This window comes from Convolutriloba macropyga, chromosome 3, assembly GCF_964194025.1.
Source record: "Convolutriloba macropyga chromosome 3, txConMacr16.3, whole genome shotgun sequence".
In the NCBI taxonomy this organism is placed as follows: Eukaryota; Metazoa; Xenacoelomorpha; order Acoela; family Convolutidae; genus Convolutriloba; species Convolutriloba macropyga.
Window position 1 is genome coordinate 13,861,862 of NC_134470.1, and position 23,402 is coordinate 13,885,263.

Consider the following 23,402-nt stretch of genomic DNA (forward strand, 5'->3'; position numbering starts at 1 on the left):
GAAAATTGAAAGAAATTTTCCGACAATGAAATTACCGATAAAAATTCAGAAGCTTGTCCTGTTCTAGGAACCACTGTGCGTCTCTCAGGTTTGAGTCACCGATAACCAGGAACCGCATCTGCAAAATTGGCAAAATCAGAGGTTATTGAATTTTTACGCAGAACAAGTTCAGCAACTTGATGCGTTGTGAGGCAAAATTGGCAAAAAGAGAGGCTATTGGTTGAAATGCTTACGCAGAACAAGTTCAGCAACTTGATGCGTTGTGAGGCAAAATTGGCAAAAGTAGAGGTTATTAATTGAATTTTTACGCAGAACAAGTTCAGCAACTTGATGCGTTGTGAGGCAAAATTGGCAAAAAGAGAGGCTATTGGCTGAAATGCTTACGCAGAATAAGTTCAGCAACTTGATGCGTTGTGAGGCAAAATTGGCAAAAGTAGAGGCTATAAATTGAATTTTTACGCAGAACAAGTTCAGCAACTTGATGCGTTGTGAGGCAAAATTGGCAAAAGTAGAGGTTATTGAATTTTTACGCAGAACAAGTTCAGCAACTTGATGCGTTGTGAGGCAAAATTGGCAAAAAGAGAGGCTATTGGCTGAAATGCTTACGCAGAATAAGTTCAGCAACTTGATGCGTTGTGAGACAAAATTGGCAAAAGTAGAGGTTATTAATTGAATTTTTACGCAGAACAAGTTCAGCAACTTGATGCGTTGTGAGGCAAAATTGGCAAAAGTAGAGGTTAATGAATTTTTACGCAGAACAAGTTCAGCAACTTGATGCGTTGTGAGGCAAAATTGGCAAAAAGAGAGGCTATTGGTTGAAATGCTTATGCAGAACAAGTTCAGCAACTTGATGCGTTGTGAGGCAAAATTGGCAAAAAGAGAGGCTATTGGTTGAAATGCTTACGCAGAACAAGTTCAGCAACTTGATGCGTTGTGAGGCAAAAATGGCAAAAGTAGAGGTTATTAATTGAATTTTTACGCAGAACAAGTTCAGCAACTTGATGCGTTGTGAGGCAAAATTGGCAAAAGTAGAGGTTATTAATTGAATTTTTACGCAGAACAAGTTCAGCAACTTGATGCGTTGTGAGGCAAAATTGGCAAAAAAGGATGCTATTGGTTGAAATGCTTACGCAGAACAAGTTCAGCAACTTGATGCGTTGTGAGGCAAAAATGGCAAAAGTAGAGGTTATTAATTGAATTTTTACGCAGAACAAATTCAGCAACTTGATGCGTTGTGAGGCAAAATTGGCAAAAGTAGAGGTTATTAATTGAATTTTTACGCAGAACAAGTTCAGCAACTTGATGCGTTGTGAGGCAAAATTGGCAAAAGTAGAGGTTATTAATTGAATTTTTACGCAGAACAAGTTCATCAACTTGATTCGTTGTGAGGCGAAATTGGCAAAAAGAGGCTATTGGTTGAAATGCTTACGCAGAACAAGTTCAGCAACTTGATGCGTTGTGAGGCAAAGTTGGCGAAAGTACAGGTTATTAATTGAATTTTTACGCAGAACAAGTTCAGCAACTTGATGCATTGTGAGGCAAAATTGGCAAAAGTAGAGGTTATTAATTGAATTTTTACGCAGAACAAGTTCAGCAACTTGATGCGTTGTGAGGCAAAATTGGCAAAAAGAGAGGCTATTGGTTGAAATGCTTACGCAGAACAATTTCAGCAACTTGATGCAATGTAAGACAAAATTGGCAAAAATAGAGGCTATTAATTGAAATTCTTACGCAGAACAAGTTCAGCAATTTGATGCGTTGTGAGGCAAAATTGGCAAAAGTAGAGGCTATTAATTGAAATTCTTACGCAGAACAAGTTCAGCAATTTGATGCGTTGTGAGGCAAAATTGGCAAAAGTAGAGGCTATTAATTGAATTTTTACGCAGAATAAGTTCAGGAACTTGATGCGTTGTGAGGCAAAATTGGCAAAAAGAGAGGCTTTTGGTTGAAATGCTTACGCAGAACAAGTTCAGCAACTTGATGCGTTGTGAGGCAAAATTGGCAAAAGTAGAGGTTATTAATTGAATTTTTACGCAGAACAAGTTCAGCAACTTGATGCGTTGTGAGGCAAAATTGGCAAAAGTAGAGGTTATTAATTGAATTTTTACGCAGAACAAGTTCAGCAACTTCATGCGTTGTGAGGCAAAATTGGCAAAAGTAGAGGTTATTAATTGAATTTTTACGCAGAACAAGTTCAGCAACTAGATGCGTTGTGAGGCGAAATTGGCAAAAAGAGGCTATTGGTTGAAATGCTTACGCAGAACAAGTTCAGCAACTTGATGCGTTGTGAGGCAAAATTGGCAAAAGTACAGGTTATTAATTGAATTTTTACGCAGAACAAGTTCAGCAACTTGATGCGTTGTGAGGCAAAATTGGCAAAAGTAGAGGTTATTAATTGAATTTTTACGCAGAATAAGTTCAGGAACTTGATGCGTTGTGAGGCAAAATTGGCAAAAAGAGAGGCTTTTGGTTGAAATGCTTACGCAGAACAAGTTCAGCAACTTGATGCGTTGTGAGGCAAAATTGGCAAAAGTAGAGGTTATTAATTGAATTTTTACGCAGAACAAGTTCAGCAACTTGATGCGTTGTGAGGCAAAATTGGCAAAAGTAGAGGTTATTAATTGAATTTTTACGCAGAACAAGTTCAGCAACTTCATGCGTTGTGAGGCAAAATTGGCAAAAGTAGAGGTTATTAATTGAATTTTTACGCAGAACAAGTTCAGCAACTAGATGCGTTGTGAGGCGAAATTGGCAAAAAGAGGCTATTGGTTGAAATGCTTACGCAGAACAAGTTCAGCAACTTGATGCGTTGTGAGGCAAAATTGGCAAAAGTACAGGTTATTAATTGAATTTTTACGCAGAACAAGTTCAGCAACTTGATGCGTTGTGAGGCAAAATTGGCAAAAGTAGAGGTTATTAATTGAATTTTTACGCAGAACAAGTTCAGCAACTTGATGCGTTGTGAGGCAAAAATGGCAAAAGTAGAGGTTATTAATTGAATTTTTACGCAGAACAAATTCAGCAACTTGATGCGTTGTGAGGCAAAATTGGCAAAAGGAGAGGTTATTAATTGAATTTTTACGCAGAACAAGTTCAGCAACTTGATGCGTTGTGAGGCAAAATTGGCAAAAGTAGAGGTTATTAATTGAATTTTTACGCAGAACAAGTTCAGCAACTTGATGCGTTGTTAGGCGAAATTGGCAAAAAGAGGCTATTGGTTGAAATGCTTACGCAGAACAAGTTCAGCAACTTGATGCGTTGTGAGGCAAAATTGGCAAAAGTACAGGTTATTAATTGAATTTTTACGCAGAACAAGTTCAGCAACTTGATGCGTTGTGAGGCAAAATTGGCAAAAGTAGAGGTTATTAATTGAATTTTTACGCAGAACAAGTTCAGCAACTTGATGCGTTGTGAGGCAAAATTGGCAAAAGTAGAGGTTATTAATTGAATTTTTACGCAGAACAAGTTCAGCAACTTGATGCGTTGTGAGGCAAAAATGGCAAAAGTAGAGGTTATTAATTGAATTTTTACGCAGAACAAATTCAGCAACTTGATGCGTTGTGAGGCAAAATTGGCAAAAGTAGAGGTTATTAATTGAATTTTTACGCAGAACAAGTTCAGCAACTTGATGCGTTGTGAGGCAAAATTGGCAAAAGTACAGGTTATTAATTGAATTTTTACGCAGAACAAGTTCAGCAACTTGATGCGTTGTGAGGCAAAATTGGCAAAAGTAGAGGTTATTAATTGAATTTTTACGCAGAACAAGTTCAGCAACTTGATGCGTTGTGAGGCAAAATTGGCAAAAAGAGAGGCTATTGGTTGAAATGCTTACGCAGAACAAGTTCAGCAACTTGATGCGTTGTGAGGCAAAAATGGCAAAATTTGAGGTTATTAATTGAATTTTTACGCAGAACAAATTCAGCAACTTGATGCGTTGTGAGGCAAAATTGGCAAAAGTAGAGGTTATTAATTGAATTTTTACGCAGAACAAGTTCAGCAACTTGATGCGTTGTGAGGCAAAATTGGCAAAAGTAGAGGTTATTAATTGAATTTTTACGCAGAACAAGTTCAGCAACTTGATGCGTTGTGAGGCAAAATTGGCAAAAGTAGAGGTTATTAATTGAATTTTTACGCAGAACAAGTTCAGCAACTTGATGCGTTGTGAGGCAAAATTGGCAAAAAGAGAGGCTATTGGTTGAAATGCTAACGCAGAACAAGTTCAGCAACTTGATGCATTGTGAGGCAAAAATGGCAAAAATAGAGGTTATTAATTGAATTTTTACGCAGAACAAACTCAGCAACTTGATGCGTTGTGAGGCAAAATTGGCAAAAGTAGAGGTTATTAATTGAATTTTTACGCAGAACAAGTTCAGCAACTTGATGCGTTGTGAGGCAAAATTGGCAAAAAGAGAGGCTTTTGGTTGAAATGCTAACGCAGAACAAGTTCAGCAACTTGATGCGTTGTGAGGCAAAAATGGCAAAAGTAGAGGTTATTAATTGAATTTTTACGCAGAACAAACTCCGGCCAATCTCTTCCACAATTTCAAAAAGATTAACGTTCGCTTGAACTTCACCAAAGTAGGGTGGACCGCTTATTTTGATGAAGTACAGAATTTGTCCGTAGAATTCCACGTTGTCTCTTACAAATGAAACAAAACAATTTCCATTTTTTGACCGTTTATAACAAGGAGAGTCGAAGTAGACACCATTGATCAGATGACGGTTAAAAAACTCGGCTTCTGGATAAAACATTCTTCCGATTTTTACTGCATTCGTCTCCACAAACTCATCTGACATACAAGCATCATTGTTGTTGTCGAAGTCTGAATTTATTTTTGAAATGAGATACTTCAGATGCGGATCCTGCGTCTCAATGTTTGTTACTTTTTGTCTCATCAAAACTCGTCGACAAATAATTTCACATTCTGAGAGTGCTCCTGAAAAAACTTCGCCAAAAACTCTATTTGCGGCTTCAAAGCTCATGGCGGAATAACAGTAAAGTGGGCCAAATCGTCTCACTTGGTTAACGAAGTGACGTAGGCAGTGAACATTTATAGTCTCGATGCGTTCGTTTCCCCCATGAACAGTGATTATTTCTTCACAAAATGTATCAAGAAACAGTTGTGCATCATAGGTAAAAGAATCACAGCTGGACTCCAACAAAAGACGCACACCAAAAGACAAATTCAACAGATGATTATAAAGTTTTTCTGGAATTCGACGCCGAAAAACGAGCGGGCTTATATAAAAGAGCCAATTAAAGTTTTCGTTGGCCTTAAATTGGGCCATTTCATCAAGAGAGCGGAATTTTCGCGAGTAGGCGATCAACTCCCGCGGACAAGATAATTGAGAACTGACAATATTAACTTTAATTTTCTCGTCTTGTGGCAGAGCTTTATAGCATAGTTTCAGGACCTCGGGAAACACACCCAAAAGAACGCAGTGCATGTAGACAATGGGTGCCGTTATCGGTAAACCTTCAATCAAATCAGCGAAGGCACTTTTCCCCTTAACACCGGCAACGTTGACTAATTTAGTAACAGGTAGCGATTGAGCAAATTCCACAAAACAATCGTTAACATCACGCTCTCGGATCTGTCCTGGTTGCCCATAGGGGTAATAGGAGTGGGTTTTTCCGATTGTTTTTCCTTCTGCGGTGCAAAAATGACAGCCGTAGAAACCGTTGAACTTGAACATATTCAACATGTGACATTTTGCACCCAAATCGGAAACAAGTAGTTTAACTTTGAAGAAAGCTCGGAACGACTTTTTATTATGTTTTAGTTCAATACTTGATAGCAATTCACTCCTTATATGCGGAATCAATTCATTCCAGTTAGGGGTTACATTACCAACAAAAAGAGCTGCTAAAATAATATTACTTCTTGACATTCTCTGACGAGGCGGCAAGTCGGCAATTTGGATCCAGATGGGCCAAAGTTCTTTTCGCATTGTCGACTTTTTAATATTTACACCATCTGAGAAAAGAAGCAAATTGAAAAACAAATCACCCTGGGGTGTCATCTCAACTGGGGGTGACAAAGAACAGTTCAAATCGCTATAGGGGTTTTGCTTGCGAAATTCTGCGTAACTCAAAATTTTATCAAGGTTCCTTTGAACTGTATCACGCAGTTGGACAACAAAACTCATCACACAAAATGACTGTCTTGGCGACTTCCGTAAAACACGTACCTCTTGCTGGAACATTTTCTTGGCGTTACGAACATAGGAAAAGCCCGAAGGAAAATTGTTAGGACTGGGAAGAAATACTTTTATCAAGGTATGTAAAACAGTTGAACACTCGTCCGAAAGTTTGAAATGAGAACAGAATAAATCGGTCAGCAAAGATGCATTTCTAACAGATAAATCACTTCCTACGAACAACATATCGGAAAAGTTGTCGACAAGCTCATCTGAATCAACAGAAAACTGAGAGAAATTGTCATTCGCAGTCATCCGTACTGAACATAAATCAGAAATAGTTGACAAAGAGTTAAAAGCAGGAAGTTGAAAAATTTGCTCAGATTTTAAAAGGTCAGACAATTGACTTGAGTTACTAGCGACACTTTCTTCATCTGATGAAGTAACGCAAACAGAACCAGCCGCTACGCTATCGCAATCCCCTTCAAATGGGCTGAGGTCTGCAACCAACGATACGTTACCGATGTCGTGGGACGGTGAAGATGGGCTCGACTCACAAAAACTAAGTGGACTACTTGTCAGCTCATTGACTCTTTCTACTATATCTCTGGCTCTTAGTTTTCGCTTTCTTGTTTTCCTACTTGGTGTTGATATGACTGAAACTTCCACTTTAAGTTCACAAATAGCTTCATTTATGATGTCTGACAGAAACAATTGCAATACTTCTTGTAAAATACGGTCCGCTTCAAGCTTTCTGTCATCATTTCTCTTGAGCTCACAAGTCTTGCAGAGACAAGAGTTATACTCAAAAAATTCTGGTCCGTACTTCACGAAAATTTCGTCTCCGGGTTTTATTTTTCGCTTAACCCTAAGTTGAACGATGCCACAGTCACTGCTAAAGTCATACTCACAATTTGGGTTACAATCAGAGTTTACGAACCGTATAGGACCAAGGAGAAGCAACTGCTGGCCAGTTCTTTCCGATGACATGAGCGAAAGATCCGTAACAACGCCATCGGGAACTGGAGTGACAAAGCCTAATGGATTTCGCTTAAAGATTGCTGGTGGCCAAACAATTTCGGTTCCTTCATACAATAGCCTGTATTCACCATAATTATCGTACCTGATTATAAAAGATGGCTCAAGTTTTGTGTATGCCAGACAAATTGCCTCAAATGTTTCTCTAAATCGACAATCACTGCTCAGTTTTCGTTCAAAACTGCTTTCCCTCAATGTTTGAATAGGTTGCATTGCAGGTCGCTCCAGAGTTTCCACAAGTTTTTTCACCGCGAAGGAATCGCACTGTGCCAAAATTGACCAGTCTACTTTTCGTGGTAACATACTTTTTCTTAAAAACATTAAAATTTGGTCTTCAAAGCTAGTTTGTGTCAAAATACTTGCTAAGCGAAAATGCACGGCAATTAAAGGAAAACAAGTCCAATTAACTGGAGACAACAGCGCAAACAGTAAAACAAGTTTGGAATGCTAACACAATACACAAAAGAAAACAAACAAACATTTAATCTGCAGGCATTTGAATCTGGCTAATACACGAAGACTTCCAAGGTCTCTTGTGGTTTTGAAACAAAGCGTTGCTTTTTAGAAAATCAAAACGCAGATACTTTAACATGAAAATGGAATTTTTCTCAGTTCTTCAGAAATTTCTCAGATATTGTTTATGCTGCCTCGTTCATCTCTTCTGCAACTAAGCCACCATTTCCGTTTGGCATGTTCTCATTACTTTTACGTTCACTAGAGCGAATCTCGTTGCCTCTATTGTTCAAGCTTGATTTCGCCAATTCGTACATTGGGAACCACTTTTCCTCAAACTTCAGCTTGAAGAGGTCTAAAATAAAAAAAGTGCACAATCAAGAAGGAATTGCTTTAATCTGGGGAACCTAAATATCTCGCAAGTCAAAACTGTACAGCAACTATCAACTTCTAAGATCCATGCAGATAAATCTATAAAGCGCACCTTTCAGTAGCTCTTTCCTGGTGGGTGAGAAATCTGTCCGAGCCATCATTCCCTCTTTCTTCTTTAATTTAGGAGACAGCATGTGTGTCATGAGTTCCTCTTTCGTCCATAATACTTTGCAGGCATTGCGACCAATAAGTTGGGGGGTTGACCCTCCAACAGTTGCCAAGTCAGAGCCCTTACCTGGACCCTTCGTTATCATCAGTAGCGGTTCACCATTTTCGGGATAACTTTTTGGAGTAGGAAGTAAAACTCCCAACTTGGAAACCTCAGTTGTCTAAAACAATACTTGATCAAAGAGGTAAAGCAAAACTTTTAGATCTTTAACTCGAAAAAAGAAACGAACATAACCAACTAAACGTCGGAAGAATTGCTCTAGAACGACTTAAGGGAGCTCTAATCAATTGCAGCCTGCTTCAGTCTGGGCGAAGGGAGGGGAGTCTAAATGAGACTAAGAAGTTCAAAAGTGGGCTTCAAATAACTACATTAGAGGTAAACATAAACCATTAATAAGATTTAATGTTAGAAACGACACCAGTTTCGGCGCAGTTTTCATTTAACTTTTAGTATTAAATTGCCACCAATTGGGTTCAGCTGCTTGAAATTGCGATTGAGAGAGAGTTTTAGATCACGCAATCAAGAGCAATTAAACGATAAAGTATAAAGAATGGAGCCTTATTAAAAGCTAATTGTATAGGAAAGAATTTGCTAATTGGACTGGTAATTGAACTTACTAATTGCTTCACTGCATTCGTGGACATCTGTATCTCACGATAGTTTCTGTTGGACAGTGATTTCAGCTCAGGTCGGAGTTCAGTCATACAGTTAACTATTAGTGTTGCCGCCTCCATTATTTTGTCTGCAGCCATTTTGATCGCATCAGCTGCTTCGCGATCTACATATCGGGTTGCCGACATGTCCATGTCACCGGGATTTATTGCTTTGCCACGATTCGTTTTTTTGCTACAACCCGGTGTTGATGAGAGCTGTTTCTTAGACGCATCATTGTGTTTATTCTCAGCTACTGTTTGGGAATTCTAAATATGAGAGGACCTTTGCTCTCCTCTTAGTCCTAATAACATTAAATCCCTAAGTAAAATTTCAAAGCTCATTTACCTGGCTTGTGTTAATGGCACTACAATTTGGTTCATCTTGACCAAAGCTCGCCTCCCTGATATCACTGAAAGTTTTTGAAACATCCTCAGGATTGAGGACCTCGATTGGCTCGTGTCCGGCACCTTCGACCTCAGCGTCATTTTGGTTCAGCACTAACCCTGTATTTCGTAATTCCTGCGAGTCAGACGGCATTTGCAACCTTCGCTTGGCTCGTTGGGAACTCACGTTACCGGATATTAGAACCTGATCAATATCCTCATAAACAGTCAAATCAGGATCATAGCATGGAACTATTGGCACGAAAGTCTTGTTGCCTTCGGCATCTTCAATTTGAACACACGCTTTGTTTAGCCACTTTTCACAAAAGTCCTCGTGTCCCAGCTGTAGAACTCTTACTGTCCAGATATAAGACTTCGTAACTGGATTTTTTTTGTGCCATCGAATGTTGACAAAACTTTCAGGCTGTAAAGAAACTATTTCCAATGACGGGCAAAACTTTTAATTTTGAGAAAATGATCTAAACGAAAATACGAAGTGTCTTACTTGAACATGCAATCGTTCTGGGAATTCAAGGCAGACGCAGTTACCGCGTGCAGAACAACGCTACAAGTCTGGTCCTCGAAATAAACCAGCCAAAACAAATTTTTCAGCTGAGTTTTTGCGACCTCAATCAATTGTTGTTGAGTCTCGAAATTTGAATAACCCAGTCCACGATTGCTGCGAGTTGGCCGCTGACTTTCATGGACCTATAAAAATTTTGAATTCTGCTTGAAACTTTATTCCGGGAGATTTCAAACGTCTATTTCAGGGCCTGTAGCTTAGATTACTTTTTCTTTACGTGTGCAAACACATCCGATGAAGGATGATTTGAACCGCAGATGAGTCCAATTCAGTAGTTTCTACAGAGGAAAAAACCGCTCTGTTATCAGAGCTTTGTGGTGTTCACTCAAACAATCAATTTCCAGAAAATCAACAGTCCAGAATGAAGAAGTCTTTTTTGAGATAGGTAAGTCACGTATGCGCAAAACAAGGATCACGCATAAGAACGAAAAAAACTCGTTGGACTTAGAGTGAAAAACGTCATGGACGCAGTTCAATCAAAACAGCATGAACCAATGAAGAAACAATAATAAGTACCAAAAAAACAGACAGATAGCCATACCAAAAAATAGAAATTTCAACGAATGTGATTGGTCGTGGAATTTAAAACACTGTACCTTTATGCGTTCAATTAGCCTAAATTGTACATTGCTTAATGCTTGATTATATTTTCTACCGCATCTGGCCATGCCTCAGTGGCCCGTCGGACTTGATACGAACCTATCACAACCGAACGTGAGACCAGTTTCCCCCAAAAAGGTAATTTTTATATTGCGGCTTACCGCATTTTCTGAGCGTTTTTACGTTAACACGCATATCCTATTCTAAAACATGGAGAATTTGTTGAGCAATCAGCCAATCAGAAAACAAAATGCCTATTTTTTCAATTGTGGTTGGCCAGCAGTAAAATTTCTATATTTATATTTTGGTACGTCTGACGTTTTCACTAGCGCCAGCCGCTATATTAAATGCTACGCTATCTTTGTAAAGCTCTATTTCTCTAGGCACGCAGCCAATATTTTATCAATAATTTATGATAACCTACAGATAGCACGTGGTACGTTTCAATTACTAACATCCGATGGTACAGTTGCAACAGCAACAGATCGAGCATCTTGGTAACCTTCGTTTTCATCATTGTATTTATACGGCTCCTGCACAACAACAACTTTTCTTGGGGGTTGAGACATAGTGCTCTGATTCAAGTGCTCTGATGCAAGCAAGTACAAGATCTGAAAAGTTATTAAAACATTTATCCATTTGAACAACATAAATTTGGGAATATTGTTTTCTCAAACTTCCTCTTGATATTCAGTTATCCCACAGCTAATTCAATCTCATTTCACCCCTCACACATCGCCTCCCATAGACGTCCATCGACCGCCCCCCCCCCCCTACACGTCCATCGACCCCCCACCCCCTTACATGTCCATCGACCCCCCCCCCCCCTTACGCGTCCATGGACCCCCCCCCTTACACGTCCATCGACCCCCCACCCCGTTACATGTCCATCAACCCCCCCCCCCTTACATGTCCATCGACCCCCCTTACACGTCCATGGACCCCCCCTTACATGTCCATCGACCCCCCCCCCCTTACACGTCCATGGACCCCCTTACACGTCCATCGACCCCCACCCCCCCTTACGCGTCCATCGACCCCTCCCCCCACCTTACACGTCTATCGAGACTTCTTATTAATCTCTGCAACATTTTGTTCACGTTACTGAACCTACATAAACTTTATTCACACCAGCCATCCTGCCTGACATTGATGTCGGGAGAAGAGTTTAGAGGTCGGAGACGGAGGTCGGAGGAGCCGCAATTCAAGGAGCCGCAATTCACGGAGCCGCAATTCAAGGAGCCGCAATTCAAGGAGCCGCAATTCAAGGAGCCGCAATTCAAGGAGCCGCAATTCAGAGGGCCGCATTTCAAATAAATTAAGAGCAACGATAAGTGCAATTTTAATTCAGAACACGATACGGTATCGGTGCACTTTCTCATTCTAAGTATACACAGCTAACAATACACACATACGTCATAGCACGACATTTTGGTCAACTCAACATCATAACTCAACATCATAAATCAACATCATAACTCTTCTTTGCCCCATCTTGTAATTTCACTCAGATCTTGTTCATCTTCGTTTAACATTTGGTCCCACAGTGAGAACAACTTTTCCTTCACAATCAAATTAAACCAAAAATGCACCGTTCAGACAAAAGTTTGATTTGGTTTTGATCCAATTGAGTGAGAATATAAACTGTGAGAATATAAACTGTGAGAATATAAACTGTGAGAAACTGTCAGAAATTATAAACTGTGAAATACTTTCGAGACTTTCGCATAACCATTGATCAAAAAAGTGAAGTTTCAATTATGGTAGAATTCGGAAATTAATCTGTTCCTAAATTAACAGTGATGTAGTTCATTTCCATTATAAATATTGTTTCGAATAACAACGGGTACCATCTCATAAAATAGCCTAAACGGATACCCCAGATTGCTATTGGGAAAAAATGACATATAAACAAGTAACACAGTTAGGGTGAACGAAGTAACAGTAAAATAACTCATAGTAACGCACAGTTACTAACATAATAACTCATAGTAACGCACAGAAGTAACAGTAAAATAACTCAAAGTAACACAGTTAGGGTGAACGAAGTAACAGTAAAATAACTCATAGTAACGAAGAGTTAAAGTGAACAATGAAGTAACAGAAACAATAAATACTAAAACAAGCAACAGACAACTATAAACAAGACTAAATTGACAAACACGACGAAGACTCGGACAACTCAATCACTCTGCTCCTTTTTGATCTTCTCAAGTTACTGGATGAATCTGAAGCTTGTGTTTTTGTGTTTGGGTGGCATCGCAACATATGGCGTTTGATGTTAAACGCATACAGGCTAGTAAATTGACAAATTGAACACTTTTCTGGCTCCACACTTTTCTCGTGCACCTTCGCCACGTGGCGGTCTGTCATGTACTTGGCGTTTGACTTGTAATCGCAGTAATCGCAAACGAACACTTTCTTCTTCGCCACTGAACCTCTTGTACTACTCAATCCCCTCTTTCTATTAACCTTTGCGTCTGGCTTCACTGTTCTCATTAATAATTTACCATGGCACAAGTCAGTTTCAAGATCAATTATTCCCAGATATAATGTATCCTCCGTTATAATTATCGATTGCTCCAGTTGAAACTCAAACACAACATCATCGGTGGCCATGGTAAACAACAGAAAGGTAAACAATAGAAAGGCAAACAAGAGGAAGGTAAACAAAAGAAAGGTACACAAGAGAAGAAACACAAAGCAACAATCAGATCTGAAATACACAACATATGAAGACCATTGAGTCTACTATTCAGACACTAGAAAAAGGTAAACGGAAACAGACTGATAAACACTGGGATTGACACCCCACGGGCGAAGCCCGATGCTTGCCTGCTACTTCCACTACTACACCACAAGTTATTTTGATATTATTAATTCTGACTCGCACATCGACATCCGCCTCCGCCTCCGCCTCCGCCTCCGCCTCCGACCTCCGCCTCCGACCGCCGCAACAAGCACTACTACACCACAACTTTCTGACTCGCACATCGACCTCCGCCTCCGCCTCCGACCTCCGACCTCCGCCTCCGACCTCCGACCTCCGCCTCCGCCTCCGACCTCCGCCTCCGACCGCCGCCACAAGCACTACTACACCACAACTTTCGGACTCGTACATCGACCTCCGCCTCCGCCTCCGCCTCCGACATCCGCCTCCGACCTCCGACCTCCGCCTCCGACCTCCGCCTCCGACCTCCGCCTCCGACCTCCGCCTCCGACCTCCGCCTCCGACCTCCGCCTCCGACCTCCGCCTCCGACCTCCGCCTCCGACCTCCGCCTCCGACCTCCGCCTCCGACTCCACTGCAAAGATGTAAATGCACCAATATATGGTATAGTTTGAGCTAGAATAGCTTTTGAGGGTATCGCCATATTAATAAGTTTAAGCATGATATCAGCTATTCGAAATTTTCAAAACTTGCTATGTTCTTTGTATGTACAGTCTGATGATGAGAGAAATGTGAAACATTCTGTGCAGTGTTGACCAAGAATGTAAAAGAGACTGTGAAGAAGAAGGGCAGACTGGGATGTTGCTTAATCGACTCTGGGCAGACTGGCAAAAGTATTTATACTGCTATTTGTCTGGTACAGTACTGGTTACCATTGAAAGTCAATGCTACAGCGCTGAAACTCACTGTGAGCAAGGTCCGGGCAAGCAATTGTAGTTTACAGTGTTAATTGTGGATAAATGTATCTTACGAAAAAAGTTATCGAACCTTTACTGAGAAACGAATAATGCAAAACTGCACTAGAATTTTGATGCAAATCCAGCCTGCCATTTAGCGTTCAGAACGCTGTGTTAAACTGTCGGCAAAACTTTCCAATTTTTTGCAGTTTTATCAGACTGATTGCAGAAGGTTTCTGAAAAGAAGTTGGCTTAATGTAATGAAAGACCCCCAGTTAAATGGGAATACTTTATTTGGCCTGATATGTATCTTTGGCCTTTTAGTTTGCAATCTAAAGTGGGAAAAATAAACAGATCAACAAATATGGAATTATTGAATTCATTTGTATGCCGCAGGTATCTACACTTGATACCCTACAACCACTCCCGAGTGCCCCTCTACCCCCAGTCGGCAGGACCCATGCCCAAAGACGTCGCTCCCCCGCAGTACATCAATGCCAGTTACTGTCCGGGAGAGAACAGCATCCGAGAGTTCATTGCAACCCAGGGTCCCAAGAAGGAGACAACTCTCGCATTCTGGGCTGCGATAACTTCGCTATACTTACATTTATGAGCAGGAGTCGTAGTATAACAACGTCAAATAAGATCATATGATTGCATAACAATTAGGAGCTTGTTTAAAAACTTCACTTTTATGACTGATAGATTACCTAGATGAGTTATGTAATACCTAGGTACCTTAGTATAATTTCCGGCGTTTTGTATAAATATCGTGAGTGGATTTTGCACTCTAACAATTCCTTCCAGTTCTGCAGCTAATTCTCGGTGCACTTCAGTAGTGAATCAGACTGTTTTTCAGAAGGGTACCAGTATTGATTCTGTTCATGCTATAGATAACTCTGAAATTTTCTGATTGACAGACTGATTCTCACACAACGTTGCAAAGTTTGGTCAAAGACCAGATGACTCTAATCAGAAGTCATTTCAAGCGCACCCACACTGAGTCTGAGGTGCTTTTCGCGCGCACTTTGAGTTCAGCAAAAATTTCGACCGCTGTTGAGTTTTCTCAGAGTTTAATTGGGTCTGGGATCCCAGGCTGGGATATAGTGCGATGTTGTCCTTTAAAGCAATGTGATAAATAGCAAATTTTGGTATAAAAACGAGAATTTGGATGAAAAGGTATCGCAGGGCCATGGTGATCCAAACGGAGTCGACAATGATAGTGTGTCTGACCAACCTACAAGAGAAGGATACCTCTGGCAAGATGAGACCCAAGTGTGTCCAGTACTGGCCACAGGAGGGCACCACTCTTCAACTCACAAACGACTTCATTGTCAAGGTTCGCCCCATTTCCACCAAACAACTTCAACTCTCACGTATATTTTTGGAACATGGTAAGTGGGATGTTTTCCGTTTGTGCCGAGTCTCGACAAGTGCATCAATTCCCACCCCAAATCAACCGCTATCTGTAATCTATCAATTGTATAATTGATTTAGTCATCTTAAATATAAATCAATTATAATCAGTGGAGTTATAATTAGTCATTTATAATTAGTCTAGAAAACCAGTAGTCAAAGCAAAGTCGCACTCTATAGTTTGTCATAGTGGGTCTTAGAAAGGGTGACACTTGGGCAATTAGTTTCGGAGAATGGATGATGAAAAATGAATGTGAGCTTTGCGGGCAACGAAAAACATTTACATAACAATTTTGATTGCAGCAATCGTAAATGTTAAAGAAAATGAAAATCGGTGGTAAATCTTTTTCAAACATTTTGCACGAAACTGCGCGAATGAGTTGCCTCTGATGTTTGAGCGTTTTTTTTCTGTTTCTTTCGAGATATCTATTGTTTTGCTCGATTTTGTTTTATTCTGTACTTATCAAAAGCAAGGTTCGGTTTGTTTTATCAACACGCCATTAAGATGATTTCAAATGGAAGATTTTTTCCGTATAGAAACAAAAAGAAACAATGCAGACAAGAACTATCATGCATCATTGTCGTACGCGTAGAGCGTAGCTTTAATATTGACTTGATTTGCGATGTGAATGACTCTGAGTCGAATTGCAATTACAGTACAAATTCGCGGTGCAAATACCAAACTTTAAACAGTTTCGATTTATGCTTGGCATTTTATTCAACTATTAGATTTAGACGAGATGAAAGAGATTAAATTGACAACCAAATTTCAATAGATTAAAGACAAGATTGGGTGAACTATCGGAATTGGATTGCAGCCAACCTCAACAAATTTTGAACAAACAAAATGTTTACCAGGGGGTACAGGCAAATGAACGAACTAAAATGTGGAAGAGCTTCTCATGTGAAATTAAACAACGCAAAAAAAAACTAGCAAAATGGAATGAAAATAAAATGGTGACATAAAAATATTAGGAACACAAGGCACAAGGATTATAAGTGGTACAAATGGTACCTTGTATGACATGTTAATACTGATGATTAACTTATTTCTAAGAGATTATTTGTAAGAGAAATGACTTTACCGAAAAAAAGCATGTTGTGATTTTCCTTTCCCAGCAATTGAATTGTAAGAACTAAGCAGATACCGAAAACTGAAATGTGATTAAAGTCAAGGCTAGAGGCAACCAAACAAGCGTGGCCATAAAAACTTGAAACGTTGAAGATAAACTTACCTTCCCCAGTCAGATTATGCGTTATCCTTGAGCGGAAGGCTTGTTTACTATGTCAAACCAGCTCTTCTTCTAAACCTTGGTTAAGCGAAGCCAACACCGGATGTCTTTGTCACAATCGTCAGCAAAGCTGGGTGCCTTTTCAACTCCCGTCCACTCACCCACATGAGTAGCAACAACAAAGCCAACCGTCCAATGACTCAAATCACTTCCTCTACCGAAGTGGTTATCTCACTAAGCAGCTTTACAAGTGAAAGATTGGCGTGAATTCGCGAGGACTTCAATCAAAGAGGAATTTTGGCACTGGGATGACTCATACGGGCTTTCACTGGTCCCAATAACATTGCTACGTCAGTGATGCTAATTAACTAGACCCCTGGTTAAACTGATGCATTTTTACCCCAAATCACAATGCAGCAGATAGGGTTCAAATTTGTGTGCTACGAGGATGTTGATGCTGATGATTAACTTTTTTGTAACTTAGTTTATATTAGAGCCAAAGCAAGTTGTGAACGAACTAAAAACAGCGTTTCCATTGGTGTCCCCAGTACGATACACTCCACAGTTAAAAAGCACGTGCAATTACGTAGTAAATTATTATGTAAAAATATGGCACTTGCATTTGGGGATGCAAATAATATGCACCCACTAAGCTGGGGGCACAAACGGAAAAAATCTCCGTTATTTTTATCATTAAACATCATTGATGACAGATAAATCTTTAGCAAGCCTGAAGTGAGTATAAGTTTGTTTGTTTGGGAATTTATTTGTTTAAGTAGCTGTTTTAAAGTTTTTATTACTTCAAAACTTCGTAGTTTTGTTTGGCATGATATCGAGTTCAGCCATTTTTTTATTTTTATTGGTAATATAACCAAGTTTCAGTAATGAAGGCACTGTTTTTCATTCCAGGGAGCCATCAAAAATTTCTTATAATATTGGAGGTCAGGTCAGTGTTTCATGCTTTTCAGTAGCTAAAATTTAAATTGTAAAAAAAGTTCACTTTATAGTTCCATTTTTTCATTTTTCCCTCCGATTTTTTTCCTGGGGCACAAAAGGAACATATCCGTTATTTTTGTAATCAAACATCATTAACGACAGATAACAATTTTAAAAAACCTAAGTTGACTTTAATTTTTTTAGTTTGGGAATTTATTTGTTTCAATAGATCTCTTAATGTTTTCGTTGCTTTAAAATCTTGTATTTTTGTTTGGCATGATTCGAATTCAGTCAGTTTTGTTGTTTTCATTGGTATCATAACTAAGTTTCTTTAATGAAAGCACTTTTTTTCACTTCGAAGAGCCATCAAAAAATTTCTTATATTCTTAGAGGTCACGTCAGTGATTCGTGATTTTCATGACTTTGAAATTTTTTATTGAAAAAAAGGTTCTTTTTTCAGTTCCTTTGTTTTCTTTTTACTCTCTGTTTTTTTTTGCTGGGGGGGGGGCAGAAACGGAAAAGATCTGATTTTTCTTTCCCAGCATCTGAGTTGTTAAAGACACGCAGATATAAAAGCTGGAATTGCAAATGAAATCAATGCTAATCTGAACTAAACAAGCGTAACCATGCGAATTTTAAAAGATTGAAGATGATTTTAAAAGAATTTGAAAAATTGAAGATGACATTACCTTCCGCAGCTGGTTTAGGCGTTATTACCACAATCATTTCTGAAATCAAAAATGCCCCAGATTCTAATTGCTCACAAAAAAACGTTTCTCACACTTATAAGGTTCCGTTTGCGCTTTTTTTGACGTTTTTGCTTTTCGATTGACTTTTTCACTTTTGACCTAATGAGTTTGCGCCATCTGCATGGTGCGATTCAGAATTTGAGAAGCTGGTTACAATTGTCGAATCTATACTGTCCCCCCAGCCCAGTGAGCATAAATCTTTAATGACCCACAGGCGCACGTGCTATTTTTAATTGCTCTTGAACGAAGTTCATAGCAATTATTGTAAACGTGTTTGTGTGTCTTTTTTATGCAAAATTTTTGTTTGACAATTTTGTCTTTTCGAGTGACTTTTCCGCCCTTGACTTTTTGCGTTTCGCGTGATCTAAAATTCTCTCTCAATCACAATTTCAAGCAGCTGAAGTCAATTGACGGCATTTTAATACTAAACGTCAAATGAAAAGTGCGCCTAAACTGGTGTCACTTTTTACTTTAATTCTTAATAGTGGTATATGTTAACCTCTAATGGGGTTATTTGAAGCCCACTATTGAACTTCTTAGTCCCATTTAGCCCCCCTGACTGAAGCAGGCTGCAATTAGTTAGAGCTCCCACTAGTCGTTCGAGGGCAATTCTTTCGACGTTTAATCGTTTGCTATTACATAGTAACGTGCTATATAACAACATATAATTTGTAACTGGGGTCATAAAAACCACTGAGGGGGGGGGGGGGGGAGGGGAGGGGCGAAACAGAATAGATCCCAATTAGCGGCAGTTTACAACTAAAAGAAATAAGCAGATAAACTAAAAGTGCTTCGACTTTAAGCCCCTCTCGTAAATTTATCCTCCGTATCCTCCCCTGGCTGAAGCAGTCTAATATTACAACTCCGCTGAATTTTTTTAAGTTTGGTTCTATCAATTTGACTATAGAGCTCTACGAGAAGTATGATTTCAGAACGAAGGGGAGGAAACAAAACCCAACTACTCTGTGAGACACATAAACGTCATGCAGAGAGACAAAGAGGTACACGTTAAGATGTACCACTACACCTCTTGGCCAGGGCAAGGGGTACCTAAGAAGTACGATGACTTCGTGGTCTTTGTTGAGGACTCCCATGAGCACGGGAAAAAGAGTGAAACACCTGTTATTGTGCACTGCTCTGCTGGGGTTGGACGAACTGGCTGCTACATCAATCTCTACCGCATCAAAGGTCACTTTTGCAACTGCATATATGCGTTTTTGAAAAAATGACCTTGAAAAAATGACCATAAGTGCAATATTTATGGTTGTATTTAAATTTAACTTTACAAGATAACCGAAGTTTAAAATTTTAAGGTGAAGTTGCTTTTCCTAACCAAAAACTACGACAAGTGTGCAAAAATAACCTTGAAAGTTAACTTGCCGTTTTTTGCAAAAACTTTTCGAGATAATAGTCTCAATTGTTGTAAAGTTTTCGTACGAATCAAGCAACATGTAGTATAAGTCAGATAAAAGGGGCACACAGATGTGCGAAATGCCCCCCCCCCCCCCCCCCAAGAGAAGGATTACCAATTCGCATCACGACTATTAGGTAAGACAGCTGGCTATCCTTGAAAATAGAATAATTTTTATTCAGTTCACAGTGCAACTAGAGTAGGCTGTAAAAACCCTACATAACATCACGAACATCATAAACTATATAGCTATACTTCATACGTCATTTGCGAAACCTTTTGTATGTGCTTTAATGTATTTGAATTAAGAGCAAGGCTTTAATTCGGAGCTAATTTGATAATCTTTTGTGTTTCTCTCAAAAAAGTGCTTCCCACATAATAGTTTATCTCAAAATATCTGATAGTATTTTTCCACAATCAAATACGATCTATCTGTTCGGTTTTATGAAAAAAGATTGTCCGTTGATAAACTCTACCAGGTAATCCACAAGAACTTAACCGTTAATTTTTAAGTAAAGAACGTCATAATTATAGAAACTTACTAACTCATGTTTAACTGCATGATCATAAAATCATTTCAAAGAAGGAGAATGAAAAAGCATTCACAGCTATATCTTTGTAAACAGAAGTAATGAAAAATCTGCAGAAATTATGAATTGATCGGAAAATCAGAATTAGCAGAATTGGTTTTTCTAAATGTACAAAATTATAGTCATTTTTAGGGAGAAACGTGTCAAACAATATTGTTTTAAAAGAAGCAGAATAGTAGAAAGATGTGAGTAGTAGATTTTAGAGAAACAAATTTGAAATAGGATCGTAATAAGCTGCTTATATTGGTAATAGATGTGTCATTTGCGCCGTATCCTTCAGATATTTAAACATAATTTACGAAAAAGAAACAAAAATGTAATTTCGAGAAAATTAGATTAAAACAAACCAAAATCATCAGAAAATAAATTTTTTATTTGCTCTCGAACGCCACATTATTGTAAACTTGTGTTTCGTTTTAAGAATTGCATATAAATTGACTTCTATTCTTTTGAATTTAAGTTTCTTTTAAAATTAACCTTTGAGCAACGCTCTGATAAATACTAGGATAAGGAATATTCTGTTTAAATTTTACCAAAATAGCTGAAGAACAACTTTATGCCCAATAATTTGAAATTTTCACAAATTTTGACCGAAAGTTGTTTGCGTGTCATCTATATTTGAAGATGTGATGAAGGGGTTTCTTGTTAAGCATTTCTTTAATTTGATCTGATTAAAGACCAACTGAGCAAGCGAGCCGAGGAGTTAGACATCCAGCGTCTCACTTCCGAGGCCAGACACAGCCGGATGGAGATGGTACAGACATACCAGCAGTACAAGTGGCTGCACGGGGCAGTAGCTTATATGCTGAGGAAGTATGGCATCAAGAGCAGACGGGGCAAGTCAGGGGGAGACGATGGGGGTTCTGCGGTGGATGATAAAGGAAGCAAGTTGAGTGAAGGTGGTGACGGCAAGGACAAAAAGAAGAAACGACGCAAGAAGTCGAAATTGGGTAAGTGTTCAGCTATAAAACTATTAACTGTTCGACTGCAAAGCAAAGATTGGACGCTGCGATGCAAAGAGGCAATCATAAAAGAACCTTCTGGAAAAAATCTCCCTAGGTCGAGGTGTCCACCGTAAAATTTGGTGCAGAGTGGAAAAAGTTTCTTATCGTTTGTTCATCAATTGTTGGTGGGTGGAAACCGCACCACTCTTAGTCCCAATCTTTAAGGGTGCATAAATGCGTCAATTCATAGACACAATTTTTAGCAATGAAAAACAATCAAATACCTCAACCCAGTCCCCTGTAAATCAAGGCAGTACCTCCCTCTGTAAAAAACCGTTCGGTAAAAATAGTTGGAAAGATTTTAGTGTCCATGGGATAGTTTTGAATGACCTTGGCAATAAAAAAAGATATCAATGTTAATGATTTTCAAAAATTTATTTTCCTTATAAAACATAGATATAATTCTATATGAGTTTGAAATGAGCAATATCTGATGAATGTGATGTGAATTTTTGGATGCAACTTAAATGTAAAATATAAGTGAAATCTGAGAGCTACTTATGTAAAAATTGTAAAGGAAACAAAAAGGTTGAAAAAAAATATAAGCAGCGTCTCCGTTGCTTGAAATTTTTATTTGTTTCTTGAATTATTTTTTCTAGTCTATGAGCTCCTGTATCAATTGTTTCTTTCACCGTTTATCTGCACTATAAACATCCACAACAACCGACTACTTTTAACAAGTAAATGGAATGGTGTGACAAAAGAGTTGGAACACTAAGTATTGCCATTCGGAGTCTGGTGGCAGATCAGATCAGCGCTCGCTGAATCAGTTCAAACCCGGGCCGAGGATTTTCCCCAAAAATAACGGGGAAAAGAGTGTAAAGAGTGAAAAAAAATCTTTTTACACCGTTAGTGCTACCCTTAATAAGGGTGGAAAAAGTGTAATTTAAGAGTGTAAAAAAAGATTTAACGGTGAAATAACGGTGTCATTTCTTACGGTTACACTCTTTTTAATTACACCTTTAACTTATTTTTACACCCTTATTTTACACCATTAAATCTTTTTATTACACTCTTCCACTCTTCTTCTTATAATTACACTCTTGCATTACACTTTTTCCACCCTTATTAAGGGTAGCACTAACGGTGCAAAAAGATTTTTTTTACACTTTTTACACTCTTTTCGCCGTTATTTTTGGGGAAAATCCTCGGATCGTAAACCGTCTCGAAAGCACGCGGTAGTCTAATCAGATGCACTAAATGAGTCAATAAATATATTTTTAGCTACAGTAGTGTCGGAAATATCTCAACTCTTGAGATTTTTCCATTATGATTTGGGTGTGTTTCCCTCCTCCTTATCTCAACCGGGCTGGGGACCGGCTACGGCGGAGTTATGAACATTCAACCATAGGAGATTTTTGAGCAAAGCACTGGCCAAAAAACCAGGCCTAAACTCTATCTCCAAACGAAAAAAAAGCAAACAATAAAATAGCTAAGAACAGTCGGAAACAATAACAAAAACATAATAAATTACAAAATATATTAAATAAAAAAATATAAACAAAAGAAGTAACTTCTTAAGTAAGCAAGCTATAACGGAAATTCTTTTTTCCTAGATTCTATATACCCTAAGCATAGTCCATTCCGAGTTTGGTTCGATTTGAACAACTTCTTGGCCCAATAAAAGATAACTATAGTTAAAATTCGCTAATCGCGAAATTTGCAAATTTCCGTATGAAAAACTAACTTTTTTCCCAGACAAGCAATAGCAAAAATTCCTAATGCGTTACAATCTAACTATACAGGGGTTACTCCATAGCAATTTTGGTACGATTTGAACAACTTCTTGGCCCAATATAAGATAACTATATTTATAATTCGCTAATCGCGAAATTCGCAAATTTCCGTATGAAAAACTAACTTTTTTCCTAGGCAAGCTATACCGAAAATTCTTTTTGTTTTACCATCTAGATACCCATGGAATACTCCATACCAAGTTTGGTTCACTTTGGACAACTCTAAGACCTAATCAAAAAGACCTATTT

The 23,402-nt window shown here is 38.8% G+C and overlaps 2 protein-coding genes across 2 annotated transcripts in view; both read left to right on the forward strand.

The window, feature by feature from the left end:
• Positions 1–14,692, forward strand: part of LOC142336541 (uncharacterized) — a 42,291-nt gene extending 27,599 nt beyond the window's left edge. Inside the window, exon 7 of the mRNA XM_075385449.1 lies at positions 14,476–14,692. Within this exon, the coding sequence (XP_075241564.1) occupies positions 14,476–14,692 (217 nt within the window). The remainder of the gene's footprint in view (positions 1–14,475) is intronic.
• A 580-nt stretch (positions 14,693–15,272) lies between these two features.
• LOC142336880 (uncharacterized) overlaps positions 15,273–23,402 on the forward strand; it is a 44,341-nt gene continuing 36,211 nt past the window's right edge. The window contains exons 1-3 of the mRNA XM_075385843.1: positions 15,273–15,418; positions 19,345–19,600; positions 21,091–21,363. Coding sequence (XP_075241958.1) covers positions 15,296–15,418; positions 19,345–19,600; positions 21,091–21,363 — 652 coding nt within the window. The 5' untranslated portion in view covers positions 15,273–15,295. The remainder of the gene's footprint in view (positions 15,419–19,344; positions 19,601–21,090; positions 21,364–23,402) is intronic.